Below are 21,170 nucleotides of genomic sequence, written 5' to 3'. Positions count from 1 at the left end.
AAAACATGCAAACAAACAAACAAACAAACAACCAATACACACAAACAGACAGATAGACACGAAAACACAGACTCTTGACAAACACAATATTAATATAGACACACACACACACACACAAACTCCCCCCCCCTTTCCACACACCCAGTCCTCTCTCCCCACACACAGACTCTATATTCGTTCATGTATTTTTCCGTTCCATACTTCAGCTAGGTTACACAGAGCTTTTGCAGGGATTACAGAGAGAGAGCGGGCAGCCAATCAGAATTCTCTATGATGGGGGATGAAAAGAGTGGAGCCTGCGTGATTGGCTAATACCTGATGCACTGCTTTTGTTATTTTGCACGTGGAAATGATTAGCGTTTCTCTCTGTCTATTTTTCTTGTCTTGTTTTTCCCCCTCTCTCTGTCTCTATCTGTCATCATCCCTCTCCCATACTCTCCTCTCCTTCTCCCTCTCCCCCCCCCTCTCTCTCTCTCTCTCTCTCCCTCTCCGACACCCTTTCTCTCTCTCTCTCTCTGTCTATGTATCTTTCTATCAGTTCTCTGGCTAATACAAGTGCACTGCTTCTGTTACTTTGCATGTGACATTAATAAACTTCTCTCTTTTTTGTCTATCTGTAGCTTTGTCTTTATCTCCATTTCTGTCTGTCTCTCTGCCTCTGTCTCTCTGTCTATCTTTCTACCGACCTGTCTCTTTCTATCTCTATCTACCTACCTACCTATCACCTATCTATCTAGCTATCTATCAGTCAGTTTCATTTTTCTTTTACTGATACATAGTGCAGTTTTTGTTATTTTGATGGTGAAATGGATAAACTCCTGTCACTCCCTGTCTTTTTCTGTCTTTCTGTCTATTTCTGTTTCTGTCTCCATCTATCGATCTATCTATCACTAATATGCGGTGCTTTGCTTTTGCTATTTTGGGGGTGAAATTGATAGGCTTCTCTATCGGTCTTTTCTGGCAGTCTATCTGTCTGTCTCTGTCCCATTCTGTCTGTCTTTGTGTATATCCATCTATCTCTCTATCAATCTATCTTTTCTTTGATACGTGGTGCATTGGTTTTGTTATTTCCGGGTGAAATTGATAAGCTTCTCTCTCTCTCTCTCTCTCTCTCTCTCATACAACTGCACTTCTTTTGTTATTTCCATTCTGATTGAAAGGTGTGTGATGGGAAACTGAATCGTTCGTCTGTCTTTCCTTCTGTCTTTTTATCTGCCACTCTCTGTTTTTTTTTTTTTCCTATCTATGTCTGTGCATATCCCTCTTTCTGCCTTTATTTCTTTGGTATTTTTTGTCTGTTTAGCTTTTCTTTATCTCTCTCACTCTGTATGCGCTCCTGTTTCTGTCTCTGTCTGCAGTCTTCTTTGTCTTTGTGTCAGTCTGTCTTTCTAACACACTGTCTTTGTTTGTCTTTCTTCCTGTCTGTTTTCGGTCTCTGTTTCTGTCCACATGTGTCTGTCTGCCTGTTTGTCTGTCTGTCTGTCTGTCTGTTTTCTTCCACAGTCGAGCCATCAATTTCGTCCTGTCTTTATTTGTCTGTCTGTCGTGAAGCCTGTGTTTGTCTTCCTGTCTGGCTGCCTCTCTCTCTCTCTCTCTCTCTCTCTCTCTCTGTTTGTGTGTAAGTCTTCCTGTCTGGCTGCCTTTCTGTCCATTCTCTCTCTCTCTCTCTCTCTCTCTCTCTCTCTCTCATTTTTCACATCTTTTATTACCTCTTTTGTTATCGGGTAGTCTTTGTCCCTTTCATCAGGCATTTCTTTGTCACTTTTAATCTACTCTTTTTATCTATCAGGCTATCTATCTGCCAATCTGTCTATCTATCTACCTATCTACTGTATATATCTCCTGTGTGTCTGTCAGTCTATATATATCATCTATGTAACTACCTATCTATCCATCTATCTATCTCCTTCTATCTATTTATAAGCATAACTGTCTTTTATGTATCTATCTTCCTACTTATCTGCATATTTATCTTCCAATCAGTCAATCAGTCAGTCTATCTATCTATCTGTCACTCTACAGTACGAACGACTGGGATAGATAAAGGTTTGAAATGATGATGATGATGATGATGATAATGTGTTTTGGCGAGAGCGATGATGATGATGATGATGATGATGATGATGATGATGATGATGATAATAATAATAATAATAATAATAATAATAATAATAATAATAATAACAGTAATAATAAAAGTAATAATAATAATAATAATAATAATAATAATAAACCTCACATAATCAGAACACCTCTAGTATTCCATTCAATCTAACGCCACATCATCCTCTTCAGGTGAGAATTTAGGTCCCAGGAAGAGTTAACCCCTTCCCTACGGTGACCTAGTTTTGACTTTATTTTTTTCTTAAGTTCACACAGGACCTTAAGTAATGAAGGAATTAATGGAGGCTATATTTTAATTGTCCAGTTTCGAAATTTTCCCTAAACTTGAAAAAAAAAAATCGAGGGAAATAGAAGGATTAGAATTTTAAATAGGTCCCATGAATTTTGGAATTAACATATAGGAAGGAAATATATAAGTACAGTCTTATGGCCCCATTTTTATGGAATATTTAGTCTTTATAGCTATTTTTTTTCTGTGTTGAGGTTGAGGGTCGTTCAAGTGCAGCTGGAGAATTCGCAACAAGCCCTCCTTAGCGACTTATTTTGCACATAGCACCTCGGCATCCTCGATTAATTAATGATTAATCTTACGTCCATGATAAACGATATAAAGTTAACAGCACAGAAGAGGATGCTAAGGTAAAACACGTAAAATAAATCGCTATGAAGAAGGTGCTACGAAGTCTCATATGCTGCCTAGTGAGAGGAAATATGCTGCGCTGGGTAGATACTGCAGTGAGCGTTAGCAATGATGATATGATGCAAATCTGGTGTATGCAGATTTGTGAGGCAACGTAAATATTTGTTCAACCCCTTCAAACAGAACGTGTGCACGCGGATTTATACACACACTCATAACAATGCACACGAGTACACACACACACACGTATATTCACACACAAGTACCAGGCACGCACGCACGCACCCCCCCCCCACACACACACACACCGACATGATAGTACGAGCAAGAAGGTATCCGTCGTGGCTGAACCATGTCATCATTCAATTTATCTATCCATCTCTTTTTCCATCCACTCATCTATCTATCAGTACATCTATCCATCTATCATTCCATCTGTCAGTGAATCCGTCCATCTGTCTATCCATTTAAAAGCGTATCTATCTATCGCTATGCCCATCCATTCATCTATCAGAGTATCTACCTATCTCTGTACATCCATCCATCCACCTGTCAACCCGATCCATCCATCTATCAATCCATTTTCCAGTCTATCTACTCCCCCTCCCCCACAGGCCTGGTATGGTGGTGACAGGGGATTCGATGTGGTTGACCTATGGGAGTGTGGGGGGGGGCGGCGTTCCCCACTCCCCATCTATCTCTGCTCTTCTATCTACTACCACATATCTATTTATCAATTTATCTGTATATTCCTTTCCATCTACCTGTCCGTCTATATATCTGTCTATTTATCCATCCATCCATCTCTCTATATCCATCTTCGACAGTATATATAGGTGGGTCCTCATCTATCTATATTTCTCTTTGGCAGTGTGTATGTGTCTACCTATACATCAATCTATCTCTATCTATCTATCCACCCACCTCCCTCAGGCCTGGTATGGTGGTGACAGGGGATCCGTCGTGGTTGACCCATGTGAGTGTGGGGGGCGGCGCTCCCCTGGCCCTGCACGTCACTGAACCCCCACTTGAAGACACGAACCACAACCTGGAGGGGGGCTCATCCACCCACGCAGGGGCCTCCACACCCGTTCGACCCGACACTGTAGGAGGGAGAGAGATAGAGGGTTATAGTCCTTTCACCTTAACTTGGTCCAGATATTCGTCCTTTTGCAACTTATTTCACTTTGCTCAGAGGCAGAAAAAGAATGGATCTGGCTCTGAACTTCATCCATTCCACAGCACTTCTTCGTGACTACCATCATATTCTAGTGTTAATCTACAGCTACAGCTCAGCATTCAAGACAGATAAATGGTAATATCAGGCCAGGTTAGAATATAATGAGTCTACTTATCATGATCATATAACAGACATAAAGAAGACAGTTAACATTATGTAACTGATATTTCTGTCAATTACGTACGTTTAGATGAAAAAGGGCGTCTATGAACGGGAAAGCCGTTATTCAGCTAAGGAATAAAACACCATGGAAAAAAGAACTATAGAAATCGCAAATAATAAAACCACAGATTAATAAGGTCTGCAATAAACGCACGAACGATGTTGTACGGTCCCTTTAAGGAGCACAGGTACCGCAGGCAGAGATGGAAAGGACACGGACCGAACACTGCCCAGCACGCCAGGTTTAGGCAGACAATGGATCTTATATAAGGTCAGGTAATCCTAAAAACACATATTCCTCTGGAGAAGCATTTTGGCAGAACCGGCATGAAGGCATGAATAAAGTTTTGTCCATATCCCTTGTTTTTCTTTATCACCCTTCCATAAATGTCTCGAAAGTCATCATCACCATCATTAACATCATAGCTATATCATCATCATCATCATCATCATCATCATCCTTCATCTGCGACACCTCCATCACTAACCAAAGCTGGCCTCTATACTTGGCACTCAGTGTAAAGCAACATAAAGATACCTCTATATGAAGTGAGTGGACGGCAAGCACAAAAACCTTCCCTATATCTGTGTTGTTAATTCAATCTAGCCTTATAAAACATTTCCTGTTTTTGCCCCTCCAGTGAGAAAAAATTATTGCCAAATCCTTTTAGTCTTTCCTCGTATGGTTTCTTAAGTACTGTGGTGAAAGGGGATGAAATTTGCAGTACATTAATACACTGAATTCTGTTTGCTAAAGCGTTTGTTTAAATGGATATCCTAAAAGTTCAGAATGTGTAAAGGGAGGTCAGGTAAGAGAGAGAGAGAGAGAGAGAGAGAGAGAGAGAGAGAGAGAATGGACTAGCGATGTGAGAGAGAGGGAGAGAAAATTAGAGGAGGGGAAGGGGAAGGATGCAGTGAGAGAAGATGGAGGATCATGAGTGGGAGAGGGTGAGCTGAGATGATGGAGATGGGAAGAGAGAACGAGCTGAGGGTGAGGGAGAGGACGAAGAATGGAGGAGGAGGAGGGGGAGAGGTGAGGGAAGGTAGGAGAGGTGAGAGAGAGGTGAGGGATGTGAGAAAGGAGAAGTGATGGAAAAAATTAGAGCTGGGAGAGACTAGGGACGTATGGGAGAGGCTAAGAACGTATGGGAGAGGTGAAGGAAGGGTGGGAGAGGTGAGGAAGGTGTGGAAGAGGTGAGGGAGGTGTGGGAGCGGTAAGGGGGGTGCGGGAGAGGTTCAGGAGGAGTGGCAGAGGTTAGTGATAAGTGGGAGAGGTTAGTAAGGGATGGGGGAGGTTTGTGAGGAGTGGGGACGGATAGTGAAAGATCGGAGAGGTAAGGGAGGGGCGGGAGAGGTGAGGGAGGGGTGGAAGAGGTTAGGGAGGGGTAGGAGTGGTAAGGGGGAGGTGGGAGAAGTGAGGGATGAGAAGAAGATGTGAGAGGAGCTGGTGAGATAGGATGGGTGGGAGAAGTGGAAGAGGTGAAGGAGAGGAGGGGAAAGTGGGAGAAGTGAGGTAAGAGTTATGAGGGAGAGGTGAGGGAAGGGAGCGAAGGATGAGGGAGGGAATGGAGGGGTGAGGGAGAAGTAGGAGATATGATAGGGTAAGAGAGGGACAGACAAAAATTAAAAAAGAAGGTTAGGGACGAAGACAGGGACAGGGAAATGAATACGGAGAGGGAGAGAGAGAGAGAGAGAGAGAGAGAGAGAGAGAGAGAGAGAGAGACAGAGAGACAGAGAGAGAGAGAGACAGAGACAGAGACAGACAGACAGACAGACAGACAGACAGACAGAGAGAAGGGAGGGAGGTGCCCTTGGAATCAGTGGACCGAGTTTTAGGTGGACTAGGGGGTTTCGTAACACTTCCACCTAAGCGATTTATTTTGCTTTTTAGACCTTGACTTTCTCTTCTACGTTATCTGTTTTAATAATTAGGTAATTTGCATCGACAACAAAGAGGAGGATATCTGGGTATCAAAGGTGGAATAAATCGCTGAGGAAGAGATGTGTAGGGACCATTCCAGACTTAGCTGTGAAAATAGTGACATCCGGTATGCAACTCCAACTTTCTATCACTCTCAAATAAATAAATAAATAAATAAATAAATAATGAGGCAACCAACACCATCAAAAATTTTCTTTCGGTCCAAAATGCAGGAGCTTCAGAACAAAAAAATATTGGCCTCCCCAGCCTCATTCTCAAAAGAGGCACATTTAAAGTTTCTATAGCTCTTCTCTCCCCAAAAATCCACATCCCTCTCCTCTCGAAAATGTCGCTGGTGCCAATAATTAAGGCGATAAACACAGACCCCGCCACATTAAAGACCATCAGAGACCGAACTTTGAAAACAGTGGCGCGGTCTAGGCCACTCCAGGTCTCAGACAATTAGACCGCCGCATAACTATTAAGGAACTTTTAAGCGCTCGTTAATATCCCCCACCCCCACCCCTCCCTCTCCCACACTCCCCCTTCTTCCTCACCCCCCACTCTCCCACCCACCACTCCTCCTCTCTCCTGACTTTTACTCTCCTGGGTCTGTTCCTTTCTTTCCCATCTCTCTCTCTCTCTCTCTCTCTCTCTCTCTCTCTCTCTCTCTCTCTCTCTCTCCTAGGATATACTGTAGTTAAGGATCACCATACCGCACCATACTACACCATACATCACAATCCAGGATGCCACACCACACCATAACCTCAGCATATTAATCACCTGAATATATTACAACAGAACACATCATAACACTGGCACATACTCCAGAACCACACCACAACACACCACAAAAAGCCACAGCACATCACACCACACCACAACACACCACACAACACACCATACACCATACTACACACCACAACACACCACACACACAACACATCACACACCACATCAAATCACACACCCCAACACACCACACACCACAACATCCAACACACCTCAGCACACAACACATCACACACCACATCACACCACACACCACAATACTCTACACACCACAACATATCACACACCACAACACACCACACACTACAATACACCACAACGTAACACACAGATTCAGTGACGTCCTTCCATATTACGTAAATATCCTACTGTAAAGCACAATCACCATAGCTCAAAAAACCTTATCAAAGCACCATACTAATGGCTAATAACACCATAACACCTGCACCATAACACCACGGCCTCAGACCCTACGTAATAAAAAAAATGAGTCACTACAGAAGCCTTAGAAACCATAACACAACACCCTAACACTCTAACACCCATATCACAACACCATAACACTATAACACCCATAACACAACACCCTAACACTATAACACACAACCCGTGTAACCTCGCACTTGATATCTCTCTAATCCACCCTAACGTACACACACAAAAACAACACACACACACACACACACACACACACACACACACACACACACACACACACACACACACACACACACACACACAAATTACGCCATACCTATTCACCATAACACCACAACACATGAATAGTAACACTAGAATCAGGACACCATAGTGTTAATAATGACACCATATCACAATACCGACACTGCAACACTATAAACACATACACCATAACATCTTAATAAATACATCATACCACAATACCGATCTTGCAACACCATAAACAGACATCAGAGCACCATAAAACAGACCCCAGAACACCTTAATAAATATACCCTATCACAATACCGTCACCACAACACTATAAAACTCACCATAACACATACACCATAACACCACAACACCGACGCTGCAACACCACCATAAACACAGGCATCATAACACCATAACCCCTTAATCCCCTCTACACACACCCCCAGTCCCCTCCACATGCCCCCTCCACATGCCCCTGATCCACCCTCACGTCCACACACAATGACCGGTAATGCATTTTTTCCACCTCGCTCGCGTCACTTCCACAACAACAAAAACACGTTCGATTTTTCAACACCTCTTTCTGTCGCGCAACCTGCCTGTCTGTCTGTCGCTCGGGCCGCCTGTCTGTCTGTCTGTCTATCCGTCTAATCGCTGTTCAGTGTCTTTGTTTTGTGTCTGTGGCTGCTATTGCTTGTGTTTATGTTTATGTAAGTGTGTTTGTACAGTAGGTGTGTTTATTTGTGCATGGTTGGCGGTTCTGTATGTTTGTGCGTGAATATGTATATGTGGGAATCAGTGGGTATACTTTTTATTGTGTGTGTGTGTGTGTGTGTGTGTGTGTGTGTGTGTGTGTGTGTGTGTGTGTGTGTGTGTGTGTGTGTGTGTGTGTGTGTGTGTGTGTGTGTGTGTGTGCGCGCGCGCAAGTACTCGTTCGTGCGTGTGTGTCTGTGTGCTGCTACCTTGGTCCTGACAAACAAACATATAAATCAGTCAGTACTTCAGCAGACGAACAGAGGTAATGCTTAGTAGACATAAAACCCACATACTCAAACTGCTAATTGTGATTTTCTTTTTTATGCAAGCAAGAAGGAACCAAAGATCAAAATTCCGCAAGATTGTTCTCCTAAAAAAAAAATAATAATAATAATAATAAAGTTAACAGAGAGCCAATCACTAATTTATTCTGATACCAATTTAATATTCCTTACTAAGTCGTAGGTACTCTGAAAATTTTTTGGGCATCTTGTATTCATTATTAATCTCTTTCCCTCCTTCTTTTTCCCGTCCTGGTGTCACGAATTTATTTTTCTTTTTTTTTCCTACCCAGATTTTGCGTTATGTGGATTCTCGCATTATTTTATTACAGTTTGTTTCTCCACCCACTCTGAATCTACAGTAATATTATTTTCCGCGTCTTTATTATATATTGTGTTTATAGTTAACACTCGCCTGAATATGAATTCATGTTTTATTTATCTTCATCTCTCACTCTCTCTTTGTGGTTATCCTTGTTTGTCTGTCTATCTTTCTGTCTGTCCCCCCACCTCTGTCTGTCTGTCTGTCTGTCTGTCTGTCTCTCTCTCTCTCTCTCTCTCTCTCTCTCTCTCTCTCTCTCTCTCTCTCCCATCCTCACTTAACCTATCTCATATCCCATTTCACGTTTTAACTCTTTCATCCTTCTTACGTCCAACGCTTCCTCTTCTCCCCTCCTCTTCCCCAACTCCTCTACCCAATCAAACCCTTGTTTCCCTTTTCCTCTTTGTCGCCAATCTTCTCTTACCTATCCGTCTTCCCAGTTTTTTTCCCTTTTCAGTCCAGTCTCCTCCTACTCTTCCTCATTTCCTTTCCGTCATATTTAACATTTCATGACGCATTGCACACATGTGATTCCCGGTTATCTTAAGACTAATACTGCAACATAAAGACACTTAACCTCATACCTGGGTGGCACTATGACACCTGACGGAAGAGTGATGGCATCCCCGGTCACATGATGTCGGTTAATCAAAAGCGGTTTGTGTGTCTCATCAAGTGGTTTGGCACAGGTGAATAATTAAAGTCAGCCGATTACTGTTTGTTTACGTGCTCGCATGATGCCACCGTGTCACTGAATTATCACTGCTTCGTAAATTAAGTGCCCAGTTACCCACACATACAGGGCACTTTTCATCTCTTACACGATGTTGCTCATTTCATTTACTGGGCATTTCACAAAAGGGGCCTAGTAAGGTGAACGCAAACCCTCTACTCAACCTCTCCCGCCTGGTGCAAATCTCATTGCCCACTCTCCACCCTCTCCATCCCTTCCCCGCCCACCCAATTATCCTTCCACTCCAGCTCAAACCTCTCTCCTTCACCCACTGCAACTTCATTCATTACATTCTCTTCCAAATAATACAACTCTTAATCACCATTCTCTTTCATCCACTTCTCTTTTCGATTCCTTTTCATACATTCCCGCTTTCTGACCTTCCTCTTTTCCCTTCCTTTTCCTTACCCTCCTTCACCCAACCTTCACCCTCCACTCTTTCTGCCCAACTTGTTCCAGCTACCTTCCTTTCCTACTTCCTCTTCCTTTTCCTTAGCCCTCTTCACCCATTACAGCTCTCTCGCCCCACTCTTTTCTGTCCCGTTTAACTAACTTCTGCCCGTCTTATATTTCAGCTTCCCTCTCTTCCTTTTCGCTCTTCCTCTTCCCATCACCTCCATCTCATACAACTCCCATTCCCCATTTTCCACCCCCTGCCGCTCCACCCAGTCTCTCCACCATTTGCTTCCCCTCTCGCCTCTCTTATTTCATGCCAATCTTTCCATCCACTCCAACCCGTTCCTTTTCCTCTTCCTCACTCCTCTTCATCCACAACTTCCTCCACCTCTCCTACAGTCTCACTCTCCGCCACTCCATTCCTGCACCCGATCCACCCAGTCCCTCCACCTTTCTAGCACATCTCTCCTCCTCCCTGCCCGACCTCTCCCCCCACATCTCACTTCTTTAGAACCTGCCTTCATCTCCCTGCGCCTCCTTCCGCCTTTATTTCTTAATCTTTTTCTTACCTCCTCTCTCCTAAGGACATTCTCTCTCTCTCTCTCTCTCTCTCTCTCTCTCTCTCTCTCTCTCTCTCTCTCTCTCTCTCTCTTGTAGTTAAATGCAGTCGTTCTTATAGTATCTATCTATTTCAGAACTTATCTTAATTACCCATATATATATATATATATATATATATATATATATATATATATATATATATATATATATATATATATATATATATATAAGATGTACCTACCTTTTAGTCATGGCTATCATCACATTTGATCAAAATGGATATATATGAATGGAGTGAGCAACGCCCAGTATGAAGCCCCAGAACAAAAAGTTTGCAGTTTAGCAGATAACCACACTTGGTTGTAATGCCATCGTTGAAGCCATCTGATCTATTATCCTTTTAATGGATACTGTATGTTCATGTGTTGATGTACATTATGCAGTAGAGAAAAATGTAACCTACTGATCACTGATAGATCAAGCTTCGTCTGTGAGTCATTTCTTATGGCAAACCGGTCAGTTAGTGCAGGAGAAAATATCTGTAGATGCACGCTTCACACCGAGTTATGTACTGTGGTGCACTGCCGAAAAACCTTCGTAGTATGCGTGTGTAATGTTACAGGCCTCATTGTTGTTATAAACAGATTGACAAAGACACTACCCCAAAATGACCCTTCACTACGACAGGGAGCAATCAGATATGGAATTCAAGTCCCTATTTCAGTTCCAGGTTATATGGTATCTTGACCATAGGCCTCGCGATCACACTGGGACGCAAAACCGGGACATATGATTAGGACAGACTATGGTTCCAATTTCACCTTCGCCATCCCCTCATAGACAGGCAGACAGACAGACAGACAGACAGACAGGAAGACAAGTCCTTTTATCATAATAGTTGTCTAACCTGTCACATCGCTCCCCCCTCGTCCCTCTTCCACCACCCTCTTAGCCCCGTCAGATCTTTCCTTTCTCTAATAACCCTGTCCTTTCCACTCCCTTTTCCATTTCCGGTCCTCTTTCACACAGGAACCCCCTCCCCTCACCTTTTCACTCCAATGACGTCTATTCCCTCTTTATTCTTGCCGCTGAGAGACTTTACTAACTTCAGACGAGTGCCCTTGTGGTGAGAGAGATAATGAAGGCTATATCGAATTATTCTAGCTCTAAAAGTCTCTCTAAGGTTGAATAAAATCGTCTGAAGTTAACAAAAATAAAATGTAAAAGTTATCATGCATTCCACCTAAGATTTTCAGAGGTTTGATTAGGGGGCGATGGAGGCACGTTTCGTATTTTAGTCTTCAGTGGATTTCTCTTGACTGAATAAAATCGTCTGGCATTGGCTGAACTGAATATAAAGTCCTTAAATCTAAGTTCAATAAGATAGTGTGTAACATATTTTGATTTTGAGCTTGTGGTTTCTCTGACCTGAAGAAAATCGCCTGACGTAAAGTTAAGCAGATTGCAAAGTTCAAAGGAAATAAGAGAAAAAGATCAAAGGTAAAAATAAAAAGAGTTTTCTAAGTAAAGAGGCCAACTCCCCTTCTCTGATCTTACCCCTCCTCTAACACCACTTTTCCGGTCTAATCTCATTTTCCTCCTCCTCTTTCCCCTCAGCATAGGATCTTCATCTCATTCTCGAGAGATTATCATATTAATTTCTGAGCTCTACTTTTCTCGGCTCCTTCTCACTTCCTCCTTCTCCTCCTCCTCTTTCTCTCTTCTTCTCTTCCTCCCCCAAAGCCCACACTTCCTTCGTCACCTTTTTCTTGTCTTCCTTCCTCTTCCCCCCCTCCGCCTTTTCTCTTCTAACACTTAAACCTTCCTCTCCCATTTCCTTCTCCTCTTCCGACCTCTTCTTGCTTATGCCTCTTCTCCATAACTTCTCCTCACACATTTCTCCTCCTCGCCCCTCTTCCTTGTTCTCCTTTCTCCACGTTCTTCATCTTCCTCTCACCTTTCTTTCCCTCCTCCCCCATTCTCGTCCTCCTCTTCCTCCTTTCTTCATCCCTTTCTCCTCCTCTTTCCACTTTCTTTTGCTCCTCCTTCCCTTCCTTCACCCCCACCGTCTACCATTTCTACTTCCTCTTCCCCTCACTCTTCCTTCTCCTCCTCTCATTTCTTCCGGCTATCCTCTCCTCCCTCTTCTTTTTTTACTCTCTCTCTCTCTCTCTTTCTCGCACCAAAAGTTTGATACGGAAGAGGAAACTTTAATGGCATCTCCGTGTGTGAGGGAAATTCACTTCATTAATTCCACAAGATAATACGGTTTTTTTTTCCTTCTTTTTTTTCTTTTCTAGGACCTGGCGCGGTGGGGGATTAAGGTGAGTGTGTGTGTGTGTGTGTGTGTGTGTGTGTGTGTGTGTGTGTGTGTGTGTGTGTGTGTGTGTGTGTGTGTGTGTGTGTGTGTGTGTGTGTGTGTGTGTGTGTGTGTGAGAGAGAGAGAGAGAGAGAGAGAGAGAGAGAGAGAGAGAGCACAAGACGATAATAAAGAGGAAAAATAAAATTACAATGTGCGTTTTGTGTACAGACAAAATTACTCTCTCTCTCTCTCTCTCTCTCTCTCTCTGCCCAAGAATAAATTTCCTTACTCCAGCCCCTTTCACGGATATTTTCTTACCCTATCCATCCCACGCAACTCACACACATATCTTAACTCATTGGATCAGATTTTTTTTTATTCTTACTAATATCACACGATTTTATTCAGCAAAGGAGAGGCAAATGGTACTGAAGGATGAAGGAGTTCTGAATTTAGCACTTCCAGGATCAAAGCCTTATCTTAAGCTGAGTGAAATCGTCAGGAACTAGAAAGAAGAATCTGACAAGACGATTTTTATTTACCTCAGGACAGACCTTTAGTGGTGAAGGGAATAATGAATGGTAAATATATCTCCTTCAGGTCGAACAATCTATCGTGATGTGCATGAAATCCTCTGGAAGTGGTAAAAAAAAAAAAAAGTTAAGGGATCAATGGTAAAAATAAACATAAAAGGAGGTGTCAATGTGTCTCCACAAACAAGTGGCATGACACCCACCGCTGCCACCAAATGTCATAAAGACTTTGTAGTTACTTGTAGAGAAGTATATTTTAGACTTGTGGTCGAGCGGCTTTTATATCTTGTGGTAGCTTCCCCACCAGATGTCATGTAGTGACGGGAGAGGTAAAGAATAGTATGGGACTATTTTTATTTGTCTTGGAAATATTAAACCAGGTCTCTCACATGGAAAGAGTATAAGTCCCGGGTAGCTACTTCCCTGTCTCGCTATCTCTCTCTCTCTCTCTGTTCTAAGGCTAATCTCCGTCTCGACCTCTCTCTAGGGTCGCTTGTCTCCTTCTAAACTCTCTTTCCTAAAATCTGGTGTAGCAGGGGTGTGTCACGTGTGTTCCTCGTGGATCTTTATTCACGAGAGGACTGCTGACAGCTAACTGCATCATCTCCTTACTGGCCGCTGTCGTCAGCTTTCCTCAGTGTTAAGAGGGTGTAAGCATGTTTAGCACTGCTCGATTCTCGCAGACACAACACCTTCTCATCATTTGACTTCCTGCTTCTATCTGTCTCTCTATCTATCTATTTATCTATCTATCTATTATGATTTGCAATTATAATATGGAGACCTACCACATCAAGGGGTCAAAGGTCAAGGTTACAAAAATGCCCAGTGAACGATAAAGGCTTCCTGTTTACGCTCTTCCTTCCTTGTTATGCACCAGCGTCTTTAAGTGGATCATTTGGGATTTTATGTGTTTTTTCCTTAGGCTTTTATGTGTGTGTTTTCTCGCAGCTTCGTGTGTTTTTCTTAGGTGTTTATTGTGTTATTTTAAAGATTTGTGCATGCTTTGTCATAGTTGTTTTTTGTGTTTTTTCTTTCGATTTTGTACATGATTTTTCTTTGCCTTCTTAAATGTGATTCTTCCTTGTTTTTTAGGTGTTTTTTCTTAGACTTTTTATTGGACTGTTAGGGATTTCACTGTGATTTTTCTAATTTTTTATGTGCGTGTTTCTTATGGTCTTTCTATGCATTTTTCTTTGTCGATTTTTTTTCTGAACTCTTTGCCTTTTCATACGTATTATTCTCAGCATTTTATGTCTGCCGTGGGATCTTGAGAGATTTCTTTATTTATTTATTTTACGTTGTTACATGTTTGTTTTCTTACCCTTGTTATGTCTTTTCTTGTTTTTTAGTGTATTTTTTATTACAAATTTACGTTGTTCCCATGATTATGAGTATATAATTTGATTTTTTTATTCAGCTTTTATCTGTGTTTCTGGATCTTATACTCTTCTTAGGATTTCCACTTTTTTTTTTTTTTTAGTTTGTTTTTGTTTCTGTTCTCGGCTCCAGTATTTTTTGTTTTAATTTTTTATTCATAAAATTTAGTTTCGCTTCGTATACTCTTAGGGATTCTCGTTTTAGTACAATATTTTTTTCCCTTCAGTGTTGTTAGTTTTTGCTGAGATTATTAGTTTTCTTTTTTTTTTTAATGTTTGCGTTTTCGTACTCTTTTAATATTACTAGGTCAAATATTTTTTATTTATGCTTCTAAATTTGCTTTTTTTTGCAGTCTTTTCATGCTTTCTAGGAGATTTTTATACTCTTCTGTTTTCTTTTGTTTCTTCATTATTCTGAGGTTTTATATTTTTTCTTTTTTTCTTTCTTTCTTTATTTTTTTTTGTTGGGGGGGGAGGGTTTATACACATTTTTTATTCTATTACTGTCTCGAACAAAAACAGAATCCAATGTTTTTCACGGCACCAGTAGTTAGTTATCACGATCACAAGTATTTCACGTACCAAAACAGTAATAACGTTTCCAGTGACTAATTTGCTTTCCGAAATTTGGGTCGGAGACAGCTGTGTACATCTAGCTTGCTGGTGATTTAGGGGTGCGTGTGTTTGCTAGTTCCCGCCGCCAAACCAACAGCAGGTGATTTCTAAGGTAAGTTCCAATACCTTTATGGCTTTCCATATTTAGGTTTTGACGCGTTTAGGTAGTTAATGACAAGGGGGAAGAGGGAGGGGGTCGAAGCCCCTTTATCACTTGTCTAGATTACGTAATTGGCTTGAAATTTCCCTGTCAGTATTTTTCTTTATGCTTCCCTCATTTTTCCTTCCTTTTTTGCCCTTTTTCACTCGGAAGGGGGAGGGGTTAAAACATGAAAACGGCTAATTCGCGATAAAAACGATAATTAAAATCGTACGGAAAACACTGTATACGTATATATGTTTTTTTTCCTTCACACTGCCCCTTCAAGCACCGCCACACTGCTGTATTCTCACCTTCGCTACCTGTCCTCACACTGAATCATCTCTCTCTCTCTCTCTCTCTCTCTCTCTCTCTCAAGGTTTCAACACCTCTCTTTCTCTCCCATAATCACCCCCTGCCTCCCACTCGCCACATTCTCATCAGTCTCTTTCTTTACTGTCTTTCCAGGTTTTTTGTTCCTCTCCAAAAATCGACGCACTTTTTCGTTAATTCACACACACACACACACACACACACACACACACACACCAACACAACAACAACAACTCACTACTTTATCCCATTACTCATATCTATTGCCAAGGTCATTCACTACTTCTATCCTCATCTCTCTTCTCTTCATATAATTTACATTTGTCTCACTTATTCAGATCTTTTAATCATCTCAACTCTCCCTCTCCTCCCACTCAATTTTTTACTTCCCACTCAGTAACATATTCTGTCCTTCACTCGTACCATTCACTTCCTTGGCGCTCCCTCCCCTAGCTCACTTCCACTCACATTTTCCATCCTCTCTCCATCTTGCCCTCATTCACCTAATTCTCTCCTCTCTAGTAGCCTATTTTTTTTTTCCTCACTTCTATCCCTTTCCTTCATTCACCTCTCATCTCTCTCAATTCATTTCCCGTGTTCACTCAGTCGCTCGCTCACTTACCCATTTTCCTCCCATTTTCTCTATCTTTCATTTTCCTCTCATTTCTCTCACTCAGTCTTACCCACACAATTCTTTCCCCTCTCTTACGTGCCAGTTATTTTCTTACAACTCTTGCTCATCTCACATTCAGTTTAACTCTCACTCACTCACCTATGGCTCTCACCAACTCTCACTCACTCACCTATCATTCTCACCAATACTCAGCTTTATTCACTCACACACTTACCTCTTCTCATTCTCACATACCCCATTCACTCACTCCCCTGTCAAAACACTCACTCACCCACTCACTCGCTCACTCACTCCCTCACTCATTCACTTCCCTGTCTAAACACTCACTCACTAACGCACCAACTTACTCTCTCACTAATACACTCACTCACTCACACTTTCACTCATTCCCCTGTCAAAACACTCACTCATCCACTCACTCACTCACCCACTCACTCATACACTCACTCACTCACGCACTCAGTCACCTCTCGACCTCCTCACTACCTCACTTCACCTCTCATTTCCTGCCATCACCTCCCCTGATGTGTTTGGCTCCCTCCAATTCTCTCACTTTCTCATTTCTTCTCTCGTATTTCCTCTCACTTCCTTTCACTCTGACCTGTTTGTTTTTTTCTTTTTGTCTGGCGCTCTCTCTCTCTCTCTCTCTCTCTCTCTCTCTCTCTCTCTCTCTCTCTCTCTCTCTCTCTCGGTTCCAATCCGCCTTCTTGCCTAACCTGGCCGTTCTTTCTTTCTTTCTTTCTTTTTATTTTGCTTATGTGATTGTTCTGTTTTTCTGAAGCCTGGGATTTTATTTGCAGTCATTTGGATGTTTTCTTAATTAGCTAAGCATCATTTTAATTGATTCCCACCTCCTCTCTCTCTCTCTCTCCTTTTCTCTTTCTCCCTCCTTCCCTTCTCCTGCCTCACTCACCTGTTTCTCATTCTATTTCAGGCTATCTTCCTCCCCCTATTCCCCCCCATCCCTTCCTCTCCTCCCCTGAATCTCCCCTGCCCTCCTCTCCCATGCTGCCACTCTCCCCTCCCCTCCACTCCGCTCTCTCACCCTCCCCTCCCCTCCCCTCCCTCTAGTATCCCCTTCTTCCTCTCTCTTTCCCCTTTAAATTCCCTCTTCTTGTCTCTCTTCCCCTTTAAGCTCTTTTTCCTTCCTCTTATGTAATATTCTCCATTCTACTCTCTCATGTAATTTTCCTTCTCTTTCCTCTCTCGTTTCGTCTGTCTGTCTGTCTATCTGTCTGACACACAGACACACACACACACACACACACACACACACACACACACACACACACACACACGAGTACACAATCAGACTCTCTCTCTCTCTCTCTCTCAAGAAAAACAGGGTTCCGGGGCTAGGCAACAGGTGGGGGCACAATAAGGACGGATGGAGTGCTGGCTGCCTCCGTCCCACCCCCCTCCAGAATCCAATTAACAGGGCAAAATGGGAGTGAGTCTGAGGCGCATTAGGTATTGGGGAATTGGGGCAGGACTGAGGAGGGAAGAACGGTGGTGCCGCAATTATTAACCCTTTCAGTACGATGAGGTCTTTTTTGCAGTTTATTCTTTTCCAACCAGACGATTTCCTTGAGCTTAGGACAGCCCCGATGAAGCAAATTTTAAGTTCACTCTTGCCATTGTCAGTCGATTTTTTCCTTTACAGTAGGAGAAATTTCTGAGTGTGAGAGGCTGAAGCAATTCTAAGTTTATCCTAATTCGGGTATAATAGAGGATAACAACAATAATTAGAGATGACGTCTTCAGGCTGAAAGGGCTAATGAGATTGGGGTTTGGGGAAATTGGGGGACTGAGGAATGGAAATTGCGTGTCCTGTGATTACTGGGACTGAGGGATAAAATTACCAGTTTGTTTTCTATGGTCCAGATGTCCTCATACGTGCAACACAGCTTCATATGCCACTGACTGTACAAACACCCATTGCTGATAGTGAATACATGCAAGATCTCACTCAATCAGGATGGTTTTACACCTCGAAGCGTCATGTGGAAAGTTAGTAAATCAGTTCTGACGAAATTCTATCAGGCTGCCCTACCCCAGCCCGGATAGCTCGAGTTCTTGCTCATCATACAGGCTTTCTATCCTCTTGAACCCTGAAATAATTTTATTCAGCTTAGGTCGAGAGATTTGAAGGAATGACTGGGGATTATTTTGAGAGTATATCCTCTCACTAAGACGCGATTCCCTTCAGCCTGAATAAAACTGAGTAGTGGCAGTAAGAATACAGCATAATAGTAATAGGTTCAAGTGAGCGTGAACCCGGTGGAATGCAGGTTAAAGTTGCTCCCTTCCGACAGTCCATCGTCCTACTTTCGGGAGATAGGTAGGGAGGCGAGGGACATCTACATGATCTGGCAGAGGAGCAGCTCGGTTATATCAGTGCCACCACATGAAGGCCTCCCTCTCAGCTCAGAATACAGTATGAAAGATATCCTCGTTCAGAATGGGTTGATGGAACTGAGCTTAATAGACTGGGGAGTGAAGAGACTGAGGTTAACATTCACTAAATCGCCCTATTTGTTCCATTCTTGTTACCACTAGACGATTTTACCAGCTCAGGAGAGATTTCTATCGAACTGATGGGGTTTTGGCGCTTTCCCATGTTGGAAAAAACCGTCTGGAGGTGGTAAGAATAAAAATATTGGCATTATACTCCGAAATAAAGTGAGAGAGAGAGAGAGAGAGAGAGAGAGAGAGAGAGAGAGAGAGAGAAATTAAAACTTCCTATAACTGGGAAGCCAGAGACGAGAGAGAGAGAGAGAGAGAGAGAGAGAGAGAGAGAGAGAAATTAAAACTTCCTATAACTGGGATGCCAGAGACGGAATTCTATTAACAAAGCATTCCAGTTATTTAAATTGAAGGAGTATCTTGTCAGTGGGGGATAATACCCCTGCGCTCCCTATCGAATTTCTGAGAGGTACAGAAATGAACTAATGGGACTGAGTTCAGAGGAATAATCGGGCTCAATAAAGGGGAAGGGAATTGAAGCCCCACAGCTCCAAGCATAAGACTACAAAAGAGAAATTCCGATGAGAGGAAAGTAGGTGTGCTCAAATGCAGTAAACAGATCTCTTTACAAAGCTTCCAAACTGTGTGAAATCCTAACCAGATCGCACAATATCAGTTCGAAAAGGTGCCTCGAAAATATGTCAAAATCTAGCTAGAATCTTCGTTCAATTGTCTGGAACAATGCTGAGACACTGTGTAGAACCAGAAATCTCGAAAGATCTAGCTCCATCAGTTGGGAACATTGCCTCAAAGGGAGTTTGAGCTCGGAAGTTCCAGAGTTCACACGTCTACCGGCGCTCTTCTGCTCTTGCCTAAGACCCGCTGATGGGGGGCTATTAGCAGACCAATTATGCCTACGATACCGATCCAGGGAGCAGTCGTTTGGTCCAACTGTAGGCCGGGGTACGGTTTCATCAAGCGCCAAGACACTGGCGCTGATGTTCTCGAGCACCGCCAAGTTATCCACAGCACCTCGGGCGCTCTCTCGGGGATGGCAAGGCGGTGGAGTTTTCTATCTTTGGAACTCCTAAGGGTCCTGAGGCCCGGGATGTTACCAGGCTAGGAGGCGCGGCCGTGCAGGGCACTGCCCTGGCACGGCGGCGCCGATCGGCCCAGGGACGCCAGACCGTGGGTCCTGCTAATCCTGGTGAAGTTAGCACCATCGTCGAGATGTGCGTTGCGACAGCGAGGGCTTTTTGTGAGGGTGACAAGGGGACATTGCACATTCTTCTCTCCAAGATCTTTGAGGAGAATGGGCTGCCCCGCCTTGTCATTCCCTAATGCTTCGCCAGTGACGTACGTCCGGCCTTCTGTCGACGACAGAGCAAGGCCTGTCCACTGCAGCCTCTCACTTCCCGGGAGACACCTCGGAAGAGGCTGCAGCTGGACACCCCACTGAATTGGCACAACTGCCTGTCTTCAGTTACCGACCCGGCTCCGGACCAGACCATGCAAACCTGTCGATCCTACTGGCGACCACCATCAGTCGTCAGCACCTGAAAAGGGGAAGGACTCTTCCACCTCCGCCTCCATGGCCGAGGATGCGTCGACCAGCTCCTCGGCCGAGGAGGACATCGTTGAGTCCTCCTCTCCTCCAGCTGCGGAGGGAGCTTGTCTCTCCGAAACGAAGAGAGATCAAGCTCTATCATTTTGGAACACGGCCTCATAACTGTATCGAAACTACTAACCAATGGCAATCAGAGGAATTGGAAGGAATGTTATCCCGCTTCATTGGCTCGAAACTGTGACATAGGCTAGGGAGATCCTGCTACATGAACTGTTGCAACACTAACGATATTCATGCAGACTGTGTGGGTTGTAATCTCACTCTGTTTTTGGTGCAATCCCTCGAAAGTGTGTCAAACTCCAACAACATTTTGCCAAACTAACCAACAATATTCGAGAGGTTTGGGAGGATTGTAACCTGGCTTCATTAATTTCAACCCTCAGAGATGGAAGAAAGTTACTGACTGCAGCTGCACCTCTAGTAACTTAGTTACCGGGTATTTAAGTAATCTGTATTGCATTTCTGATAACGATAGATGATTTCATTCAGAATGATAAGAGTTCTCTACAGTTGAGGGGATAATGAAAGTCAGATCCACA

The 21,170-nt window shown here is 43.1% G+C and overlaps 1 protein-coding gene across 1 annotated transcript in view; it reads right to left on the bottom strand.

Annotated features, from left to right (window-relative positions):
• Positions 1-20,639, bottom strand: part of LOC145397864 (cell adhesion molecule Dscam2-like) — a 123,316-nt gene extending 102,677 nt beyond the window's left edge. The window contains exons 1-3 of the mRNA XM_080270898.1: positions 20,561-20,639; positions 19,857-20,048; positions 3,689-3,867 (exon numbers count right to left, since the gene is read on the bottom strand). Coding sequence (XP_080127024.1) covers positions 3,689-3,867; positions 19,857-20,048; positions 20,561-20,639 — 450 coding nt within the window. The remainder of the gene's footprint in view (positions 1-3,688; positions 3,868-19,856; positions 20,049-20,560) is intronic.
• Positions 20,640-21,170: the final 531 nt, after the last annotated feature.

This window comes from Coenobita brevimanus, chromosome 43 (genome assembly GCF_032717465.1).
Source record: "Coenobita brevimanus isolate Jiangsu-jjx chromosome 43, ASM3271746v2, whole genome shotgun sequence".
Classification (NCBI taxonomy): Eukaryota; Metazoa; Arthropoda; class Malacostraca; order Decapoda; family Coenobitidae; genus Coenobita; species Coenobita brevimanus.
This window is presented reverse-complemented; position numbering and strand designations above follow the sequence as displayed.